Source organism: Dermacentor albipictus, chromosome 1 (assembly GCF_038994185.2).
Source record: "Dermacentor albipictus isolate Rhodes 1998 colony chromosome 1, USDA_Dalb.pri_finalv2, whole genome shotgun sequence".
NCBI lineage: Eukaryota > Metazoa > Arthropoda > Arachnida > Ixodida > Ixodidae > Dermacentor > Dermacentor albipictus.
In genome coordinates this window covers 398206663-398229759 of record NC_091821.1, presented here as the reverse complement: position 1 = coordinate 398229759, position 23097 = coordinate 398206663, and the positions used below count along the sequence as shown (strand labels likewise).

The 23097-nt window shown below is 48.2% G+C and overlaps 1 protein-coding gene across 3 annotated transcripts in view; it reads left to right on the top strand.

Moving 5' to 3' along the window:
- LOC135921304 (uncharacterized) overlaps positions 1-14242 on the top strand; it is a 208343-nt gene extending 194101 nt beyond the window's left edge. For all 3 annotated transcript variants that reach the window (XM_065455629.1, XM_065455627.1, XM_065455626.1), the window contains 2 exons: positions 10991-11094; positions 14031-14242. In XM_065455629.1, coding sequence (XP_065311701.1) covers positions 10991-11094; positions 14031-14146 — 220 coding nt within the window. In that variant the 3' untranslated portion in view covers positions 14147-14242. The remainder of the gene's footprint in view (positions 1-10990; positions 11095-14030) is intronic.
- Positions 14243-23097: the final 8855 nt, after the last annotated feature.

Genomic DNA, 23097 nt, shown 5'->3' with positions numbered 1-23097 from the left:
TTCATGAAGCACTAGCGGCGAATGCAACCTTTGACGTACTTCCATCTTATGTTATAGGGGCCCTGAACTACCCATCAGGCTTGGTGAAATAGCACATTCTGCAGGTAGCATACGCTGCTAACACCTCAGCCAAGTTTTGCGGTCGTACCCGGGGCCTGGAGCTCGTAAGGGGATCGCGAGTTCACCTTTCGCTCAAACGCTCTCTTTTCAACAGAAGGCCCGGTCCTCACTCTCTTTTCGAAGCCTTGTTTCGCCATCGGACACTTTATTGCGTCATTCCCTTATGTGGCTTCTATTGGCCTATAACTGACATGAAGCTGCAATCGGCTACATGGCGTAGATACCGCGGCCGCCGCGGGGTGCCGCCACGGGTCCACTGGCTAAGGGCAATGCAGCTCGCTGAGGACAACCGCGTTTGGCTTATGTTTAGCGCGTCGTAGGCACCAAAGCTCCCAAGGCTCCCTTTACTTCTTCCAGCGTTACTTGTGGGATTTCAAATTCCTCTAGACTATTCTCTCTTCCATTATCGTCGTGGGTGCCACTGGTACTGTATAAATCTCTATGTGACTCCTCAGCCACTTGAACGATCTCATCCATATTAGTAATGATGTTGCCGGCTTTGTCTCTTAACGCATACATCTGATTCTTGCCTATTCCTAGTTTCTTCTTCACTGCTTTTAGGCTTCCTCAGTTCCTGAGAGCATGTTCAATTCTCACCATATTATACTTCCTTATGCCAGCTGTCTTATGCTTATTGATTAATTTGGAAAGTTATGTCAGTTTTATTCTAGCTGTAGGGTTAGAGGCTTTCATAGATTGGCGTTTCTTGATTACATCTTTCGTCTCCTGCGATAGCTTATTGGCATCCGGTCTAACGCAGTTACCACCGACTTCTGTTGCACATTTCTTAATGATGCCCATAAGATTGTCGTTCATATTTTCAACATTAAGGTCCTCTTCCTGAGTTAAGGCCGAATACCTGCTCTGTAGCTTGATCCGGAATTCCTCTATATTCCCTCTTACCGATAACTAATTGATTGGCTTCTTATGTACCAGTTTCTTTTAATTCCTCCTCAAGTGTAGGCTAATTCGAGTTCTTACCATCCTATGGTCACTGCTGCGCACCTTGCCGAGCACGTCCTGTTAAGAATGACGAGCCGCTAAGCAAGATTGCCACCTTGCCACCCGATTACGACAAGGGGTGCAAGACGCGCATTCCGCTCCCTCTCCGTCACTGCAGCTAGGAGGCGTTCGAAGAAGCGGCCTTTGTGCTGAAAACCCGCTTCCTTCCTCCAGCCCCATCGACATTGTGACGGGACGAGTTCGGTGTGTGGACAATGATTCCAGAGTTCCCCAACGCGGAGCTGATTTGACACGCCTGGCCAAGCTGCCGCGGGAACGACGTATTTTTGTGCTTCTCACGGTTCGGAGTGGCACGGAACACCGAGCGACCCTCGATCGGCAACGATAGTTCCCGGAACGGCACCCGCCAACGCCGTCGTCGGGCATCAGAGCGCGGTTGCCTTTGTGTACGTAAACTGTTCTGCAGAACAGCGGCGCGTTGGTGATGAGTAAACGAACAGTCGCCGCGTCGTAGGACCGGCGGATCGAGTGTATAAAAACTGTGGTTGTGCGCATGCTGGACACATTTCTCTTGAGCAGTCATGTTAGACTGAGTCACTTCTCTCATGCAGTCCTGTTGGACTAATACTCTTTTTCTCAAGCAGTCATGTTAGACTGATTTAATTTCTGTAAATAAACCCTTTTCCTCGTTCTCGATGAGAAACAGTTCTTCACTTCCTCAACGATCTCAGCGTAAATAAGTTGGACGACGGCATGGGCCAGCTACCTCCGAATTCATGCCGTACTCCAATCTTGGCAAAGGACCACGGACGATGGGATTGAGCCCCCAATCCTGACAACTGGTGGCAGCGGTGGGATGGACTTTGCGACATGGTGCTGTATCTGCGGTGAGTGCTTGGTTTTTGCTTTAACTCTCTAGGCTTCATTTTGGGGTTGTTCTGTTTAGAACAGCAGGGAAGCTAGATTGTTGTGTGTTAGCTAGGTTGTGTTTTCCTAGCTAGATTTAGAGAGCAGAATCAAGGCAGTAAAGCAGCAGTCATGGAGTTAAGGAAACTGCTGAGAGACGAGTTGTTGATTGTTGGTGAGGAACTGGGCCTAGATGTACGCAAGGAAATGCTCAAATCGGAATTATTGGAGCTAATTTCCAATCAGGCCAGTGAGGAAGATATTGAAATGGGATTGGAACTTCTCAAAAAGAGAGAGAAACGGGAAAAAGAAAGAGAAGAACGGGACAGAGAAAAACGAGAGAGAGAGGAACGCGATAAAGATCGCGAGTTTCAGTTAAGGAAAATGCAACTTGAACTTGAAAGCAAACGTTTGGAGTTGCCTCAAGGAAGTGAAGGCGCTCTGGGTCGATCAAGTGAGGCAGAATCGTACCGCATGGACAGGCTATTAAAGCCATTTGAGGTCGGGACCGACATAGGCTTGTTCCTATGCAATTTTGAAAGGACTTGCGAAAAGATGAACTTCGGCCCGAGTACATGGCCACAGCGGTTGCTGTCTATGTTGCCGTGTGAGGCGGCGGAAGTAATCGCCAGATTGAGTGCGCAGGATGCATATGATTATGCAAAAGTTAAGGCTAGTCTCCTGAAGAAATACCGCCTTTCAGCCGAAGCTTTTCGGCAAAGGTTTAGGAGCACAGGAAAGAAAGATAGCGAGGGCTATCCGGAGTTTGCATATAGCTGAAAGGCCAACCTAGTCGAGTGGCTTAAAAGCGCGGAAGCGTACGACAGCAGAGACATGATCATTGAATGCATGTGTCTAGAGCAGTTTTACAAAACCATCCCCCAAGCTGTGAAACTGTGGGTGCAAGACAGAGGTAATGTAAACACTGTGTAAAGGGCGGCTGAATTAGCCGAAGAGTACGCAACCCGTAGAAAGTTGAACGCCGAGGAGGGAAACTGGGACGGTCGAAATGGACCGCGGAAACCATTTCCGTTCAAAAAGGGTGCGCAAACTAGACGATCCGAGCCTGTAGACATGGCGGAAAAGCCCACAGAAAAGAGCGAGGAGAAACTTAACGGAGAAACCGCACAAAAAGAACAGAAAAGAAAATTCAAATCTGTTAGACCAATTCGCTGTTACAAATGCCACAAACTGGGACATATAGCTGTAAACTGCGAGAAGTCTAGCGTAGTTTTTTCCTACGTGGAGGAAAAAGATGAGAATATGGAACTTTTAAGTCCATATCTCCACGACCTGCAAGTTAATGGAAAACCATGCCGAGTGCTAAGAGACAGTGCCGCCACGCTGGACATTGTCCATCCGTCTTACGTGATGGTAGATGACTTCACCGGAGAAGTAGCATGGATAAAACAGGTTGTAGAAGAACACAGCGTGTGTCTGCCCATGGCCAAAGTCAAAATCAGTGGACCATTCGGGGAGCTAGAGACTGAGGCTGCAGTTTCCAAATTTTTGTCACGGCAGTATCCCTACATCTTTTCGAATCGTTCGAATAAGTTACTGCGTGACAGAGGGCTCAAACTGGGAGAGGGCATAGTACAGGCATTGACCCGAGGCCAAGCTCGTAAGATCGCGGCGCTTTCGGCTGAAAATGCTCAAGCTCCTCCAGCGGAAGCAGAAAAGGGGATAACTTCAATACCCGAATCCGAGCTAGGCCCGAGGGACAAAAGAACAGTTGAGGAGAGCCTGCCAGCGGACCAGCTCAATGAGAGCGTAGCACTAGAGTGTCAGAGTTCTAGCCTGCAGGAAGAGCAAGCAGACGCGCTCACAAGCGAGACAGGGTCGTTATTATCACCGGCCTCAAAGAACTTTGATCAACTCTTACGCGTGGATAGAGAGTCACTGGCAGCTGAGCAAAAGAATGATGAGAGCTTAGCAAAATTACATGACACAGCTAAAGAAGGCATTGCTAGGCGCAACGTAACGATACATGAGAGAGGAGGATTGTTGTATCGGCATTACAGAGATCGAAAGGGTAGGATTTTAGATCAGTTAGTCATACCTACTAAGTTTAGGCAGGACCTTTTGAGTCTTTGTCATGGAAATTGGTGGTCCGGCCACCTAGGCATAAGCAAATCAAAGGAAAGATTGCTTATGGAATACTACTGGCCTGGCTGTTTCAAAGAGGTAGAAAACTTTGTAAGATCATGCGACGCCTGCCAGCGTTCTGGTAAACCAGGAGAGACATGGAAAGCTCCACTGAAGGTAGTGCCCTTAATAACAGAGCCTTTCAGACGACTTGTAATAGACACGGTAGGGCCTCTTCCAAAAACAAAATCAGGCTACAGGTACTTGTTTACCATGCTGTGTCCGGCTACCAAGTTTCCAGAAGCAATCCCTTTGAAAGAGCTCAGCTCCACCGAAGTAGTAGACGCGCTTTTGACAGTGTTTGCACGAGTTGGGTTTCCAGCCGAAATTCAGGCAGATCAAGGGTCAGTATTCACGAGCGCACTGACTTCCACATTCTTGCAAAAGTGCGGGGTAAAGTTAATACACAGTTCTGTCTATCACCCTCAGTCAAACAGTGTAGAGAGGTGGCATTCGGTGCTTAAGCGAGTTTTGCGTGCGCTCTGTTACGAGCACAAGGAGGACTGGGAGAACTGTCTGCCGGCAACTTTGTTTGCTTTGCGAACGGTTCCACATGAGGCGACAGGGTTCTCACCAGCAGAACTAGTGTATGGGAGGACACTCCGGTCTCCACTGAGAATGTTAAGAGAGATGTGGGAGGAAAGAGGGGAGAGTCCAACCGTGGTTGAATACGTGCTAACTTTACTGGAACTGCTAAGCGCAACCCAAGAACTAGTCGGAAAGAACATGGCAATAGCTCAAAAGAACGCCAAAGTCTATTACGACAAGAATGCGAGGCTTCGTACGTTTGAAGCCGGCTTAACGATGAAAGCGGAAAAGTGTAGGTTTGGTTGTTCGCAGGTTACTTATCTGGGCCATGTTGTCGGTCAGGACATGAGACGGCCGGCTGAGCTGAAGATAGCTACGATTGTAGAATTTTCTCAGCCGGGCACGAAAACGGACCTTCGTTCATTTTTGGTACTTGTGGGGTACTATCAACGGTACATTCCGAGTTACTCGCAATTGGCAAGTTCATTAACAGACGCCCTCCGAAAGGGAGCACCGAGTAACGTACACTGGGATAAGGACAAAGAGAACGCTTTCCAAAGTTTGAAAACGCTATTGGTTTCTCGCCCTGTGCTTCGCGCGCCAGACTACACAAAGGAATTCATAGTTCAATGCGACGCAAGCGACAGAGGTATGGGCGTGGTACTTAGTCAGGTCGGCGACGATAACGAGGAGCATCCTATCCTCTACGCCAGCCGTAAACTAAATGTAAGAGAGGAAGCCTACAGCGCTTCAGAGAAGGAATGCGCTTGTTTGGTTTGGGCCGCCCAGAAGTTGTCGTGTTACTTGTACGGAGCGAAGTTCATCTTCGAGACCGACCACTGTCCTCTGACGTGGCTCAATCAAATGTCACACAAAAACGGCCGCTTGCTCCGATGGAGCCTCACTCTCCAAGAGTACAACTTCTCCGTTAGATATAAGAAGGGAAAGTTGCATAGCAATGCGGATGGTTTGAGCAGGCTAATTTGAATTCTGCGTTTGGGGGTCCCGCCTAAATTTTAGGGTTACTAGTGTTAATTTTATTAAGCGAAGAAGATCCCCTCTCATTTGGCAGGATTCCCTCCATGATTGCTGAATGTGTCAGCAGGAATTTGCTTCAGAAATTGGCACAGTGAAATGTAGCATTTTTTTTGTTTCTGCACTTATGTTGTTGTTGTTTTTTTTTGAAGCCTAGCGAGTCTAAAGTGAGAGGCAATGCACGTCATCTCGGCGCAGAGCCGTGTTGTGGGGTTCATTTTGCAGTTGCCTGTCCTTGTTGCATGTTTTGGGGCGGTGACATCAATGCACAAGTGGTCGCTGCGAGCCAAGACATCAATCCCCCCCTGACCAGCAGCCGTTCTCTACCTGCCTGGCGGTTGTCAGCGCTAGACAGTCGAGATTTTTCGGGCCATGGAGGCGCTGTTAAAAATGACGAGCCACTAAGCAAGATTGCCACCTTGCCACCCGATTACGACAAGGGGTGCAAGACGCGCATTCCGCTCCCTCTCCGTCACTGCAGCTAGGAGGCGTTCGAAGAAGCGGCCTTTGTGCTGAAAACCCGCTTCCTTCCTCCAGCCCCATCGACATTGTGACGGGACGAGTTCGGTGTGTGGACAATGATTCCAGAGTTCCCCAACGCGGAGCTGATTTGACACGCCTGGCCAAGCTGCCGCGGGAACGACGTATTTTTGTGCTTCTCACGGTTCGGAGTGGCACGGAACAACCAGCGACCCTCGATCGGCAACGATAGTTCCCGGAACGGCACCCGCCAACGCCGTCGTCGGGCATCAGAGCGCGGTTGCCTTTGTGTACGTAAACTGTTCTGCAGAGCAGCGGCGCGTTGGTGATGAGTAAACGAACAGTCGCCGCGTCGTAGGACCGGCGGATCGAGTGTATAAAAACTGTGGTTGTGCGCATGCTGGACACACTTCTCTTGAGCAGTCATGTTAGACTGAGTCACTTCTCTCATGCAGTCCTGTTGGACTAATACTCTTTTTCTCAAGCAGTCATGTTAGACTGATTTAATTTCTGTAAATAAACCCTTTTCCTCGTTCTCGATGAGAAACAGTTCTTCACTTCATCAACGATCTCAGCGTAAATAAGTTGGACGATGGCATGGGCCAGCTACCTCCGAATTCATGCCGTACTCCAATCTTGGCAAAGGACCACGGACGATGGGATTGAGCCCCCAATCCTGACAGTCCACATATTGTATGATGCCAGGGTTAGCGCAGAGTATAAGGTCTATTTCATTTCTAGTCTCGCCATTCGGGCTCCTCCACTTCCACTTTCGGCTATCCCGCTTGCGGAAGAAGGTAATCATTATCCGCATATTATTCTGTTCTGCAAACTCTACTAATAACTCTCCCCTGCTATTCCTAGAGCCTATGCCATATTCCCGCATTGACTTGCCTCCACCCTGCTTCTTGCCTACCCTAGCATTGAAGTCGCCCATCAGTACGGTGTATTTTGTTTTGACTTTACCCATCGCCGATTCCACGTCTTCATAGAAGCTTTCGACTTCCTGGTCATCATGACTGGATGTAGGGGCGTATACTTGTACGACCTTCAATTTGTACCTCTTCTTAAGTTTCACAAGATCTGCCACCCTCTCGTTAATGCTATAGAATTCCTGTATGTTACCAGCTATATCCTTATTAATCCGGAATCCGAATTCCAGTTCTCGTCTCTCCGCTAAACCCCGGTAGCACAGGACGTGCCCGCTTTTTAGCACTGTATATGCTTCTTTCGTCCTCCTAACTTCACTGAGCCTTATTATATACCATTTACTGCCCTCTAATTCCTCCAATAGCACTGCTAGACTCGCCTCACTAGATGACGTTCTAGCGTTAAACGTTGCCTGGTTCTGATTCCAATGGCGGCCTGTCCGGAATGCAGCTGGGGAGGATCAGGTAACAGCAGATTTACTGAAGGATGGTGGGCAGATTGTTCTGGAAATACTGGCCACCCTGTATACGCAATGCCTCATGACTTCGAAGGTTCCGGAATCTTGGAAGAACGCTAAAATAATCCTATTCCATAAGTAAGGGGACGCCAAAGACTTGAAAAATTGTAGACCGATAAGCTTACTGTCCGTTGCCTACAAAGTATTTACCAAAGTAATTGCAAATAGAATCAGGACCACCTTAGACTTCCGTCAACCAAAGGACCAGGCAGGATTCCGTAAAGGCTGCGCAATAATTTCGCACTACCAATCAGGTGATAGAGAAATGTGCGGAACATGACGAACCCTTACAGATAGCTTTCATTGATTACGAGAAAGCGTTTGATTCAATGGAACCTCCAGTATTCATGGAGGCTTTACTGAATCAGCGTGTAGACCAGCCGTATGTAAAAATACTGAAAGATATCTATAGCGGCTCCACAGCCACCGTAGTCCTTCATAAAGAAAGCAACAAAATACCAAGAAAGAACGGCGTAAGGCAGGGAGATACGATCTCTCCAATGCTATTCACAGCGTGTTTACAGGAGGTATTCAGAAATCTGGATAGGGAAGAATTTGGGATAAGAGTTAATAGAGAATACCTTAGTAACTTGCGATTCGCTGATGATATTGCCTTGCTTATTAACTCAGGGGACCAATTGCGATGCATGCTCAACGACCCGGAGAGGCAAAGCAGAAGGGCTGGTCTAAAAATTTATCTGCAGAAAACTTAAGTAATGTTTAACAGTCTCTGAAGAGAACAGCTGTTTACGATAGGTAGCGAGGCTTTGGAAGTGGTAAGGGGATACATCTACTTAGGACAGGTAGTGGCCGCGAATGCGGATCATGAGACTGAAATAATCAGAAGAATAAGAACGGGCTGGGGTGCGTTTGGCAGGCATTCTCAGATCATGCACAGCAGCTTGCCATTATGCCTCAAGAGAAAAATGTATAACAGCTGTGTCTTACCAGTACTCACCTATGGGGCAGAAACCTGGAGGCTTAAGAAAAGGGTTTTACCTAAGTTGAGCACGACACAACGAGCTATGGAAAGAAGAATGATAGGTGAAACGTTAAGGGATAGGAAACGAGCAGATTGGGTGAAGGAACAAACGCGAGTTGATGACTCTTTTGTTGAAATCAAGAAAAAGAAATGGGCATGGGCATGTAATGAGGAGGGAAGACAACCTATGGTCATTAAGGGTTACGGACTGGATTCCAAGGGAAGGGAAGCGTGCGTAGCAGGGGGCGGCAGAAAGTTAGTTGGATGGATGAGATTAAGAAGTTTGCAGGGACAACATGGCCAGAATTAGTACATGACCGGGTAGTTGGAGAAGTATGGGAGAGGCATTTGCCCTGCAGTGGGCGTAACCAGAATGAAGATGATGATTAGGCACCAAAGGCGTAATTCATGGTGCCTACGTTTACATTCCAAATGACATTTGAATTGCGCACCACGGTGACATTAAGAAGGCGGAGCGTTGTGGGCACGCCCCACTGCGCCGTAGTCTTCGCAGTGCAAGGTATTGAAGGAGGAACGGGAGGATAGCGGTGGCCGTGCTTGACTTTTTGCGGCAAAGTATTTCTGAAAGAGCATACTAACGCGACAGCGTTAAGGAGCTCGTGTCGCATAAAAGCCGGTGTCGTCGGCGGCGTTGGCCGTGAGCGAAAAATCCCAGGAGGCAATCCATAAATAAAAACAGCTTGCAAGATGGGCTGGGTGGGAGTCGAACTAGGGTCTCCGGAGTGTGAGATGGAGACGCTACCACTGAGCCATGAGTTCAATGGTTCAAAGTGAGAGAAAAGCGCCTATAGTGAATGCTGTGTTGCCTTAGAAACGTTTCGTAGAGTTATACTGCGGTGTATATCGGTACTTATGAGCATGTAAATTACAGAAGTCACAGTTAAACGCGTAGCGAAGTACGTTTCCGCTACATTTCTTCTGCGCTTGCCGTACACGCAGAGCGATCTTGAGGCATACACAGAAGACCCCCGCCTCGCAATGTACGGCGCTGCGCCGACAGCTGACGCGCCACTCGCTCGCTTATCGCCGTCGCCACGTCTGAGCGCATTGGGGCTGTGCGGGGACCGGTGCAAGGCGTGTCACGGCCCGGCTGTCCGTGCCGATCACGACGTTTTGCTCGCGTAGATCGTTTCCCCCTCCGAGACACCGAGTTGATTGGTTCGTTCCGCTTGCTCAGGCGCACGTTTCGTTGCCGCGCCGAATGCTGCGTTGCTCGACGCTCACCGCGTGATTGGTGGGTGCAAAGTCCGATGCGGGGCGCCTCGTAAGTGATCGCTGTGCCGTAGCGCATTGTCTTACACCCCTTGGCGGGTTGACGGGAACGCTATCGCGTTCCACTCTTGAAGGCGAAGCTTAAGCGTCCTCCAATTTTTTTCACTTTGAATGCATTTCTCCACTTTTATAAAAGTCGTTCATGGTCCCTATAAGCACCGTTCGGGCAGGCGACTGAATCATGAGGTACTATGTGACGTAGATATCAGCGTAATGGTGGAATATCATCCGAAATGAGGCATACCGCACTAGGGGAGTAGCCGCAAAAACCCGTGTTCAACGTGAGCCTGCTATAAGCCAGCTTTTTTTTGTTACTTGTTACGTCAGCTTCCATACCAGAGGAGCAGGATGAACCCATTCATGGTACTCTGTTTCGCCACTTCCCGCAGTCCCTGATAAAAAATGACTGCCACTTATTTCAAAGCGCTGCAGATTCACTTCCGTAGGCTCTAGTGAATTATCTTGTCGAATCGGAGAATCACCATACCTTAGATTTACAGCACTGATCCGCTTCAATTCCACAATAAAGTACAGTAGGGCACTTTATAAGCGGTGCGAGATAAATAGTGTAGCTTAATCGGCCCTACTTCGGCATAGTTCAGGAATTTGGAGCTCATCACATAGTATTCGATTGACGCGAAAATGTGGCAATTGCTTCACTTTCGGGCGCATGCGGATCTTGCCTTGAATTTTTCCTCAGCAGTTGCGTCGAATCCCGCGTGGTTCAGGGAGGGTATGGCATTAGTAGTTGCAAATGGTTTCTCTGATGTAGAAATCAATTGCGATGTGTTCCACGGAGCGCCCAATACACTTGGAATAAATCTGTTCTCGCAAACAATTTCTCTGATACCTCCGCCAATGATTTTACTTTCGACCAGTATTCTTAAGGCACATGTATTTCCAGTGCGTGTTTTTCGAATTATTTCCCTACTTTTCGTCCAGGTGCTTTATACCACCACATTCACATAACACTTCTATGCAAAAATTTAATGCGTTAATGTGGAAATTGCAACAAATTTTCTATGTGTAGCCACTTGGACTTCTGGAGAAGTGAATCGCGAAAATTCATTCTCTTTTTTTTTTTTCGTCAGTGTCAACAGCTCCTTGTGCACTGCAGCCCTTTACGGCGACGACGGCGTCGCAGCTGCGCTGTCTGAAGTGGACTGCAACACGTCTCTGCATTCGCTATGCGTTTGTGAGTACCTGCCTCTCCGTTCTTTCTTACTTCGCAGCCTAACGTCTCGCTTGTCCTTGCGCACATTGTTGAAGATGATAGAAAATACAGGGAACCAGATAAAAAGGAGGAGGTGTTTGCGGTGATTTTTCTGATCGAATCGCTTCATTGCGACATTTGTAGGCAAAAGATCACTCCGAACATGGGTTGTACTCCTATGAGCAAATTTTGGGACCGACAACTGGGATTCCTTCAGTTGCAGGTGCGCGTTTACAGCACTGGGCAGTGACGCTGACAGCGTGTATTTACGACCAAGTATTTAAGATATACAGTTATCACATAAAAGCAGATTGTTGATTCCGGTTGTCGCTGCTATGTGTCAAAGAATAAATTACAGAGAAAGTATAGACTGCATTCTTTACCACTGGACTTCCTGACCGTATCGAATAAAGAGATGGCGCGCGCCATGGGACATGACGATGTTCTCTTACAAGCAGCAGTTTACAAGTGCCGGATCTCTAACGTCTGTAGTTGATGACAGGCTTGCAAGTTATTTCACCATGTGCAGTGAAATAACGCTAGATAAGGGATGCATCCTACTGAGAAAAGGAGGGGTCATACCGGGAAAACTGCATTGCGTGGTGGTCATGCATAAAGAAGTTACACGAAGGTTACCCGCAAATTGTACACGTTGTACGCCGCAAAGGTATTGGAACTGTCGGCTAGCTGTCGATTGAGGGGAAACCTAAAGGTGTGGCTGCATCAAGTGCAAGCTCTCCACAAAAACGCATCGTCCCTCTCGAAGCACCATTGTACCCTTGGTACTGTCTTCGCGCAGAGGGCAACGCCGGTACGTAGAATTTTGTCGGCACGTACAAGGCTGGCAGTACCTGTAAATGAATAAATTTACCGGATGATTTCAACATTCAGTGTTTCTGAGAGTGGTCGCTGCCCACTCCAAGTGGCCAGAAACGTTCGTGATGTGCTGTACCCTTGCGGCGGCCAATAGTTATTGTTTCCGCATTTTTTGACGCTTGTGCTTCGCAGAGAAAATAGTGCTTGTAAACGGTCAGCAGTTTACGTCGCAATACGGTAGGTGAACTTTCGGCACGTCCAGATAGCGCAATACTGCTGCCCACAGGCAGGCAGATACGATTCGTGCAGAATCCGAAAAAAAAGCTTCCTGCGAATGGAAGGCACAAGTCAATCACTACAGGTAAACGTTCGGACAAATTTCTGGTTGCCTGTGGAAACACTCCCCCTGCTACCACACATCCTAACACGCCCTAACAGCCAGCTTGTTTGGGCGACGTTTGCTTATACCTGTCTCGATGTACTGAGAGGTGCGCTGAGTGAGGGTGGCTAGCATGCAGTTCAGTCAGACAGCGAGTAAACATAGTAATGTGCGCGAATTGAGTGTTAGGGGTCAGGTTCCCGCACGCAATTACAATGCACAGCCCAAATTGGTGCCAGCTGCTGTTTGTCTAATCCGAACCAGTGTCTTTTAGGGAGCAGGCCTCCACTCCTGCAGGTTGTTACGAGTATCCGTTCCAAGAGTTCACCTTACGCCAGAACACGAATGTTTCTGCCGGATATGCGGTCGGAGACGCGGTTCAGTACTTCTACGGTTACATTTCGCTTATAAATCGAAGAGACATCGAGTCCGAGCCTACGCGCATTCATTACCACCGGCTGGTGTTTCCCCTTTACAAAAGAGATCGCATGTAGACAGGATCGACACTATCCGCTTCGGGATCGTCGACTGGCGCGCTTTACGTTTAGACTTAGAATATATCCAGTGATACAGGTGGATGAAGCATTGCCTGATAGCACGTATTGCAACCAGACCACACGTATTCTACATGTGCGAGAAAGTGCTCGAGATGCCGTGGTCTGCGCTCTATAATGCTGAGTCCTGATTGGAGCTTGCGTCGGTATGCGCCGGGCAATAAACCCAGTTACACACCTGCAATACCGCCTGCTTCGCCTACGGCAGACACTCTGCGCTTTCTCTCTGTAAATGTTTATGAACAATATTACTTTCTTGTTCGCTCACCATCCTGTGATTTCGCCACAATTCTTTTGCTGTCGCTCATAACAAAATATATTTTGCTTTTGTGTGCGCTAGATTGTCTTTAAACTACACTCTGTTCGCAGAACAAGACCACTGTCGAAAAAAAAACTGGGAAATAACATGTAAAATAATTTTAATGTTTATTGAAATGTTGTATGTTTGTATTTCGAGAGATGTTGAAATCATAGAAAAAAAACTGGGTTCCAACGCGTACGAAACACACACTAACGTTCCTGCTGAGTACTTGCAGTATGCATTCCACACCACGGTGCATAGGCTGGTCCGCGGCTAACAGAAAGGAAACGTCAAGCTCAATTTTAATTATTCTTTCACTGGCCGACGACAAACGGCGATGAATTCCATCTTGCTTGCCTTTGAGGAGCGACGGCAGCAGCGGCCCCTTGCGGCGCTCATCGGTGCAGCAGCGTTGTGGCACGACTGGTAACTGCTGGGGCAGCCTTTCCTCCGGTGCACCAGTTGCATCGTGTCCCAGTAGTGGAGCCACATCCGTGAAAAAGTGGAGCGCAAAGCTCAACGTTTCCATAGCTTTTGGTGCTTCGCCTCCGGCGTAATGTGCCATATTTTACTGTGTTTAAAGGTTGGTGAAGTGCTTTAATTATTATAGTATCAGTTGCTATGCAACCTTGTATCGTACTATGAGCTGTTGCTTGAACTGTCTCGTTTACACAATCCTGCCGAATTTGTGAACCACAATAACCTTGAATATTATACCGCTGACGTTGGCAATAGTGCATATTCTTTTGACACACAAAAAAAGGCCACGTCCATGTACAATGAATTAAATACATTATGCGAACCGATGCTTTCTTCGTTCGTAATGTTATAGCTTTCTATAACGGACGATTTCTCTTTTGTTTTCCAGTCACCAACATTGAAAGACATTCTGCAGTGGCGCCTAGCACCAGCGAAACTACGATGGATATTGCCAGTGACAATACTGATATTGGCAACGGTACTGTCAGTGATGTTGCCAGCTAAATCACTGATCTTACCAGTACTGGTGGCAGTTACACAAATGCGAGCGACAGAAATGCCAGTGTCGCAAATAAATTCTTGTAACATATGGGAGCCGAACGATGGGTGGTCTCTGACTGCTTGATGACCGATCTTGCAATAAAACAAGACTCGCAGCGACGTGTAGGCTGCGCGCGAACGCCAGCGTGGTAGCCATCGGGTTTTCCTGGAATTCTTAGCGGCAGTTCATTATTCCACCGCGTAGTGTCGCTCTTTATCCTAGTTATCCTGTATCATATACCAAAATTGTGGCATGTATAAGTATAGATGTATGTATTTACAATTTAACGAATTTCGCTAAAGTGCGCCAAACTTTTATAGAAATGTGGGTCTCCCGTTGATGGTACACTGTAGCACACTCATTTGTCGTTCGTCTGAAAGCTCAATGTCTCAATTCTGCTACTCCGAATTCAAAATTTTTACATGAGTTCTGGTTGTTTACAATAGAATTCATAGAGCGTCAGTAACACAAAGTGGAGCCCGTTGCTGAGAGATATCCATACGTACAGTGTTGACCTTCGTGTTGTATGCGCTGTTTGTTTCAAAATGCAGTGGTTGGGAATAGATGAATGTATTTCGTGCATGGATGGGTGTATTTTCGGAGCATGTCATTTAATACAGATCGTTATGTTCACAATCCTGCTGTGGACGTGGTCCGCGATTGCACGGAGAGACGAACCGGATGGATGGACGGATAGATGTCATGCCATGCATGTCATTGATGCCTCATCATGACACACAGGTAACGATATGTATGTCATGTCATGGCGTGCCTGTAATGTCATTTGCGCCATTCATGTCATGACGTGCATAATATGTCATTCATTTCATATAATGCATGCATGTCATGACATGCTTATTTTGATATATCCAGTTAAAACAGCGCATCTCATGTCACTCCGTGCAGATCCTGGTATATGACCTCCTAAAGAAACGACCTTGATAGTATGTCATGCGATGTCATGCACATGCAGATATGTATCCAGATAAAGAAACGACCACGACGCCATGACAAGACAGACAGACAGACAGACAGACAGACAGACAGACAGACAGACAGACAGACAGACAGACAGACAGACAGACAGACAGACAGACAGACAGACAGACAGACAGACAGACAGACAGACAGACAGACAGACAGACAGACAGACAGACAGACAGACAGACAGACAGACAGACAGACAGACAGACAGACAGACAGACAGACAGACAGACAGACAGACAGACAGACAGACAGACAGACAGACAGACAGACAGACAGACAGACAGACAGACAGACAGACAGACAGACAGACAGACAGACAGACAGACAGACAGACAGACAGACAGACAGACAGACAGACAGACAGACAGACAGACAGACAGACAGACAGACAGACAGACAGACAGACAGACAGACAGACAGACAGACAGACAGACAGACAGACAGACAGACAGACAGACAGACAGACAGACAGACAGACAGACAGACAGACAGACAGACAGACAGACAGACAGACAGACAGACAGACAGACAGACAGACAGACAGACAGACAGACAGACAGACAGACAGACAGACAGACAGACAGACAGACAGACAGACAGACAGACAGACAGACAGACAGACAGACAGACAGACAGACAGACAGACAGACAGACAGACAGACAGACAGACAGACAGACAGACAGACAGACAGACAGACAGACAGACAGACAGACAGACAGACAGACAGACAGACAGACAGACAGACAGACAGACAGACAGACAGACAGACAGACAGACAGACAGACAGACAGACAGACAGACAGACAGACAGACAGACAGACAGACAGACAGACAGACAGACAGACAGACAGACAGACAGACAGACAGACAGACAGACAGACAGACAGACAGACAGACAGACAGACAGACAGACAGACAGACAGACAGACAGACAGACAGACAGACAGACAGACAGACAGACAGACAGACAGACAGACAGACAGACAGACAGACAGACAGACAGACAGACAGACAGACAGACAGACAGACAGACAGACAGACAGACAGACAGACAGACAGACAGACAGACAGACAGACAGACGGACGGACGGACGGACGGACGGACGGACGGACGGACGGACGGACGGACGGACGGACGGACGGACGGACGGACGGACGGACGGACGGACGGACGGACGGACGGACGGACGGACGGACGGACGGACGGACGGACGGACGGACGGACGGACGGACGGACGGACGGACGGACGGACGGACGGACGGACGGACGGACCGACCGACCGACCGACCGACCGACCGACCGACCGACCGACCGACCGACCGACCGACCGACCGACCGACCGACCGACCGACCGACCGACCGACCGACCGACCGACCGACCGACCGACCGACCGACGGACGGACGGACGGACGGACGGGCGGACAGCGCACTTTACGTTTCGGATCCGTTTTCGTTTTCATCAAGCTCACATCATAGCGAGTGCCTTGGTATTGCTGATGAATTTGACAGGAGCTCTGTCTGCGATGTGCCTGACGACTCGACTCCTCTTCACGTTGACGCCATGGCTCTGCCGGTCTCTGCGCCTGCGCCTGCATGCGACCAAACGTTTGCTCCGTCTATTGATCCCAACCTCACTCCGAGTCAGCGCACGCAGATTGTCGACTTCCCTAATCAATTTAGAACTCCTTTCGACCTCCAAAAACAAAGTTTAGGACGTACCTCAACAGTCGTTAATCGCACCGACACCGGCAGACACGCGCCCCTACGCCAACGTCTATACCGTGTGTCCGCGACGGAGCGCCATGTCATCGATGAGCACGTAGGAGACATGCTCCGACGCGGCGTGAAACAGCCATCACAGTCCCTAGGCTTCTCCGATAGTGCTGGTCAAAAATAAAGATGGGACTATTCGTTTTTGTGTGGACTATCGACGACTAAACAAGATAACCCGGAAAGATGTCTATCCTCTTCCCCGTATCGACGACGCACTGGACTGCCTCCGAGGCGCTGAATTCTTTTCGTCCTTAGACTTACAATCTGGTCATTAGCAGGTCCCAGTGGCTGACGCAGACCGCCCGAAATCGGCATTTGTTACATCTGACAGCTTATATGAACTTACCGTGATGCCCTTTGGCCTCTGTAATGCGCCTGCAACGTTTGAATGAATGATGGATAACATCTTCTGGGGCCTCAAATGGCAGACATGTCTTTGTTGTCTCGATGACATTATCATCTTTTCCCCGGACGTTTCTTCTCACCTGTTCCGACTCAAACGCATGCTCACTTGCCTTGGCGATGCTGGACTCTAGCTCAACCTAAAGAAATGTCACTTTGCCGCCCGGCAGCTAGGCATCCTTGGCCACGTTGTTTCGAAAGATGGTGTGCTCCCAGATCGAACCAAACTTCCAGCCATTGCCGAATTTCCACGACCAAGCACCACAAAAGAACTCCGCAGCTTCATCGGATTATGTTTCAATTTTCGTCGTTTCATCAGCAACTTCGCCACCATAATAGCGCCTTTGACGCAGCTTCTCGCGGGTAACCACGACCTCCTGGCCTGGCCGCCAGCTTGCGATGCCGCATTCACGACATTGCGTCGTCTTCCAACCTCGCCCCCCATACTCCGACATTGTTATCCAAGTGCACCGAGCGAAATACACACGGATGCCAGTGACGTCGGCAATGGCGCTGTTCTTGCACGACGAAAGACTGGCTTCGATAAATATGTTGTTGCCTTCGCTAGCCGCGCACTCACGAAAGCGGAAGCAATCTATTGCGTTCCAGAAAAAATTGGCTGGCTATCATTCGGGCCATAACCAAGTTTCGTCTTTACTTTTACGGCCGCCCGTTCGACGTCATCACGGAACACCAAGCACTCTGCTGGCTGTCGTCATCGAAAGATCCTTCAGGTAGCCTCGCTCGATGAGCGCTTCGCCTCCAAGAGTATGATGTTCGAGTACGGTACCGCTCTGGCCGTGAACATTCGGACACGGATGCCTTGTCTCCCTCCCCAGTGTCGGGCCAGCCCAATTATCAGACATTACAAATATGCGAGTCTTCCCTCACCGCCACGGATATGCCTTCTGAGCTGCAGAAGGATCCATGGATTGTTGCTATGCTGGCTTTTTTGTCAGACCCATCAGCACCTTCTACTGGCCCTGCATTGCGTCGCCAAGCACACCACTTCGCTGTTCGTGATGGGCGCAAATGGTTACTCGTGGTTCCTCGGCATCTACGTTCGGACATATGTGCAGCGGTTCACGATGACCCGCAATGCGCACATGCAGGAGTACTAAAAACATATGCGTGCCTGCGAATTTGTTATTACTGGCGCAGGATGTACCGATTCGTCCGCCAATATGTCCGCTCCTGCCTCGCTTGCCAACGCTGCAAGTACAGCCCTCATACCTTAGCTGCTCCGCTACTACAATTGCCTTGTGCAGGACGGGCCTTTGACCGGGTCGGAGTTGATCTTTATGGGCCCCTTCCGAGTACTTCAGATGGCAACCATTGGGTGATTGTGGCGATAGACCATCTCACGCGCTACGCGAAAACGTCTTTCTGTCTGATGCTATAGAAACCGTGCTCAAGGAATGCAACGTAATTCATCGTACTACTATTGCATACCGCCCGCAAACTAATGGGATGACTGAGCGCTTTAACCGCACTCTTGTCGATGACCGAATTCTACCCTTCGTTACGTATACTTATAATACCGCCACACAGACCACAACAGGATTTTTTCTGTTCTTTCTTCTTTACGGACGCGAGCCTTCCTGCATGATGGACACCATCCTTCTGTATCGCCCTGACACAACGGAGGCTACTACCCTGTCCAAAGCTGCTGCACCGCGGAAGAGTGCCGAAAGCTCGGCCGCTCGTTTACTTCGGAAGAGCAGCAACGACAGAAGCACCTTGGGGATATTCCCTCCTCTCCGGCCCCCTATGGCCCTGACTCATTAGTCTGGCTTTGGGTTGCCCTGGAGCTTCACCGAAGCTTGTTTCCAAGTACCAGGGTCCCTACCGTGTCGTCAGTCTAACGTCTCCTCTTAACTATTTGGTAGAATCCCTTTAGTTGCCTTCCATTAGGCGCCGCCGAGGGCGCGAAATCGTGCACGTTCAGCGGCTCAAGCCGCGCTTTGATCCACCTGTGCCATCTTGACATTAGGTCGCCGAGACGGCTCCTCTTCTCCGGGGAGGCAATTGTACTGGAGAAGAACGAGCAGCAGGCACTGCTTCGAGAAATACGATGACTACGAGTGCCTCGAAGCCTTGTGCCTCTGTTGCCGAAGCTCTGCGTCCTCCCGCTGCGGTGCTCTGCCGTCTGAGCGTTTCGCCAATTGAACCATAACGCCTCTTGACAGTTTACTTAACTCGCCACCGTGCTATACATGCTGAGCTGAGCGCTCAGCTTGCGATGGCGATACCTATGGGTGACCATAATAATCTTAAGAAAAGATGGATAGTAATGACGTTGCGTTGGGTGAAGGAGTACTGGGCGCTGATTCACCCTTCTTTCTTTTTTAATAAATGTTTCTCCTGCTCCTCCTCCTGGGCGCTGATTGCCATTTCAAAAAGAAACAGAAAGAGTGAAAGTAAAAGAAAAGACAGAAGAGGAAGGATAGCGGTACATTTCATAGGCAAGCGTAAACGCTTTCGGAGTACGTGGAAGCGTTTCAACGTTCTACGCGGAGGCGCATGCACTCTCCTCTTTCGCGGTAATTAACTACGTACGGTAAATTCTCGGAAGCGAGCTTGCCTTTGATTCAGTCAGCCAGATGCTGTAGTGCAATTAAAACCATAACATTGACACCATCCGTGCATATGGCACTGACAAGTCCCACATGTCGTAAATCACCACCCTTTACTACTACGGCTGATTGAACCGTCATCATCACTAGCTATATATTAGGAAGATATCAAATACTACTTTGTGTTCTACACTTAAAGCATTTTCTTTTTCTTGCTCTCATTTAAATACTGTTGCCTGTATTTGTCTTCTACGTATATAGCAATATATTTCTATGTAAACAATTTACCCGGGGTGTTTGCACTCCAACGTATTTTGCGGCGTTTCCTGCTTCAGAATGTTAGCTGCAGCTTATAAGAAATTGCATCGTATTTATTCTAAATATTTTTCTTTTGTGTACATCAGTACTCCGTAACGCGTACGCCGCATGTGAGGGAATATGCGTACATAAGCGATAAGTGTAAGGGTTGAGAGATGCGGTCGATTTTTTTGTTAGAAACAACCATTCGTGTAAAGCAAACATACAATAAATCAGAGCAAGCAGAAGGGGAAATTAACGGTTGTGTTTAAGTGAAAACTAGAAATAATAAAATTAAGAAGAGGAAATGAAAGCGTTCGAGAAAGAACGACCTACAGGCAGGTGGGAACCGAACACGCGCGCTCCGCAAAACACACGCTGCGCCCATCCATTGATTTGCCGGGGTGTTGCTGTTCTCCGGTCACCTTTTCGTGGGCGTTTGTGTACGTGTAGAAGGTTAGATCCGGGAGTGTTAGCTAGTGCCACGTGCAGCGTCGTTTCCAACGCACGCTTATCGCGGTGCGCGAACAGTTCAGATATCGCACGCCTTCTGCGTAGCAGTTAGCTTCTGGCCATAAGAATTAGACTGGATAGCTGTTTTTTTACGTAAATCAACGATTACGTATGGTGAAATGAATGCTCATACTTCTGCTTGCGACAGACAGAAGTAATTTATGTTTACGGGTCCTTTATTCGAAAAGAAAAAAAAAATCCGCGAGCAGATATCAGGGGACTTGACCCGATAGTCACCAGATACCCGTGCAAAAAGAACTGAATTGAACTCGGAAAGTATTCTTTGCAAAAAAATCATATGACGTTTCGAATACAAACAATAAATGCGATGATAATTATGCTCCCAACTTTTGGCACGTACCCGCAGCGAGAGAGTGGCCAGGAAGCTGGATATACAAAGAGAAGATTGCAACAGTACTAAAATAGAATGAAAATACTCATGGCTGAACGTTATAATTTAGATAAATAACTAATTACTAAAAATAAGTGATAGACACCAACCACCCAGTTAGTTTGCCTGAAAAGCGGGAGGTACAGCAAGTTTACCACTGCAATGTGCACAAGCTCTATAGACACCGGGAAGTAATTTGTGTCTATGGTGATGAAGGTTTCCGAACATATTCCGGTAGAGCATCCAGGGCTTGTGTCAGAGACGGACACAGAAGCCTGCGATTAAATAATTAACAATCTGGTTTTCAAAGCTCAGCTAGCACATTACCAGAAAGGCAATTTGCAGAGGCTCTTGGTTGCTGTACGGTTATGCAAAGTACTGCATTTAATAATGATGTCTAGTGCCACATGAGAGAGTGAAAGTGTGAATGCTTTCAATGTGTTCCGCAAAGTTGCGGAAGTTCTGTGACAGACCATGGCGCTTGCTGCGATCAGTGGTTTAATGTCTCAACCCTGCTGCATATAGCACGTGCTGGAAAATTTAAAAACTATGTTTTGGTGTAGCTCAGCTGCTTATAATTGCTGTGAAAATATTTTCTTGCAAAACAGCACCGTAAGTCACTTGTGCACAAATACGCACAAATGACAACATTTATGTGAGCTACTTCAATGCTCTCAACATGTGACGCAATGGTGAGAGAACCAAGACCATAAACTCAATCCTAGTACGTTTTCTCATGAAAGCGAGAGTACTAAGGGGACAATTTTGTTTTTACGTAGACATAGGAGCACATATAGTCTACCATATAGCCTACCAGCAGGCCACAATTAGGCCTTCTGCCATGTCACTGGTGCCTGCACAAACAGCTTGCATGCTCGGATACCAGAAAAACCCAGGCAGTTTAGGTTCTAGTTTATGCAAGACGCTTGCGTCCCCCAAATGTAAGGCTATTTGACGTAATCTTAAAATCCATATCACAACTGTTGCGCTTCACACTAAAGTCCACATTATGAAAATCAAGGCTGCCAGAAATTTGCATTCATAACATTAGTGCTCTCAGGCGCGTCCACATTTCACGACAGCGCTGAACGTCTTGACGGATGCAATTATGATATTCCCTAATTTCCTCCCACAGACAGAGGAATCTTGAAAGGTACAGTAACAACTTTTGAAATAAACTATAGATGTACGAAGGAGAAAAGGCCGGTGTGATAGGGCTTCTCTATCGGGGTACTACATAAGAAAACACAATCAACAACACTTATGCTCAGTTTACTTCTGAGCACACGAACATCGCGTTCGTCCTTAGGTCTGAGCGCTCACCTGTTGTGTTTAGGCACCCGGAACAACATTGCAGGGCTTGTTTTTGAGGTATTTGTGCACCACTGCATGATGCACGAGAGGTACACTCGAGCGCGACTTGAAGGTTATCGCGCGAGTGTCAACCAGCCCAGCACTCCAGGCACCTGGCGGCCGGTTTCGGGACAGGAAAAATCATGATTTCGCACTCTTCTCTCCCTCGTTCGCTGTTACATACAACAACCATCACCCCTCGACAAACTCACCGCCCTTTCTCTCTATTCTATGCTTTCCATTTGTTGCGATAAAGTGTGGACTTGGTTACCTCGTATCTTCGCGGGCTTAAGCTAATGTTCTTGGTCACCCATTCTTCCTGGCTCAGCAGCAATGACGTTACATAGGCTAGATACAGCTTCGTAACGTCCAATTTCAGATAATACCGAAGAATACGTCGTGCGCACTGCGATCACTGCCGGTTCGCAGAATCAAAAAAAAAGAAAAAGAAAGAAACTGATAGCCCAGCAGGGAGTGACAGTTGCTGAAGGAACAGCAAAAAGAGTGAGGGGAGCAGGCCTGATACCTCCCTCGCCTCGGCAGAGAATTCTGGGCCATGGCGCTGTTCGCGTTCCCGGTCGACGCTCGCGCGATAACCTTCAAATCGCGCTCGACTGTA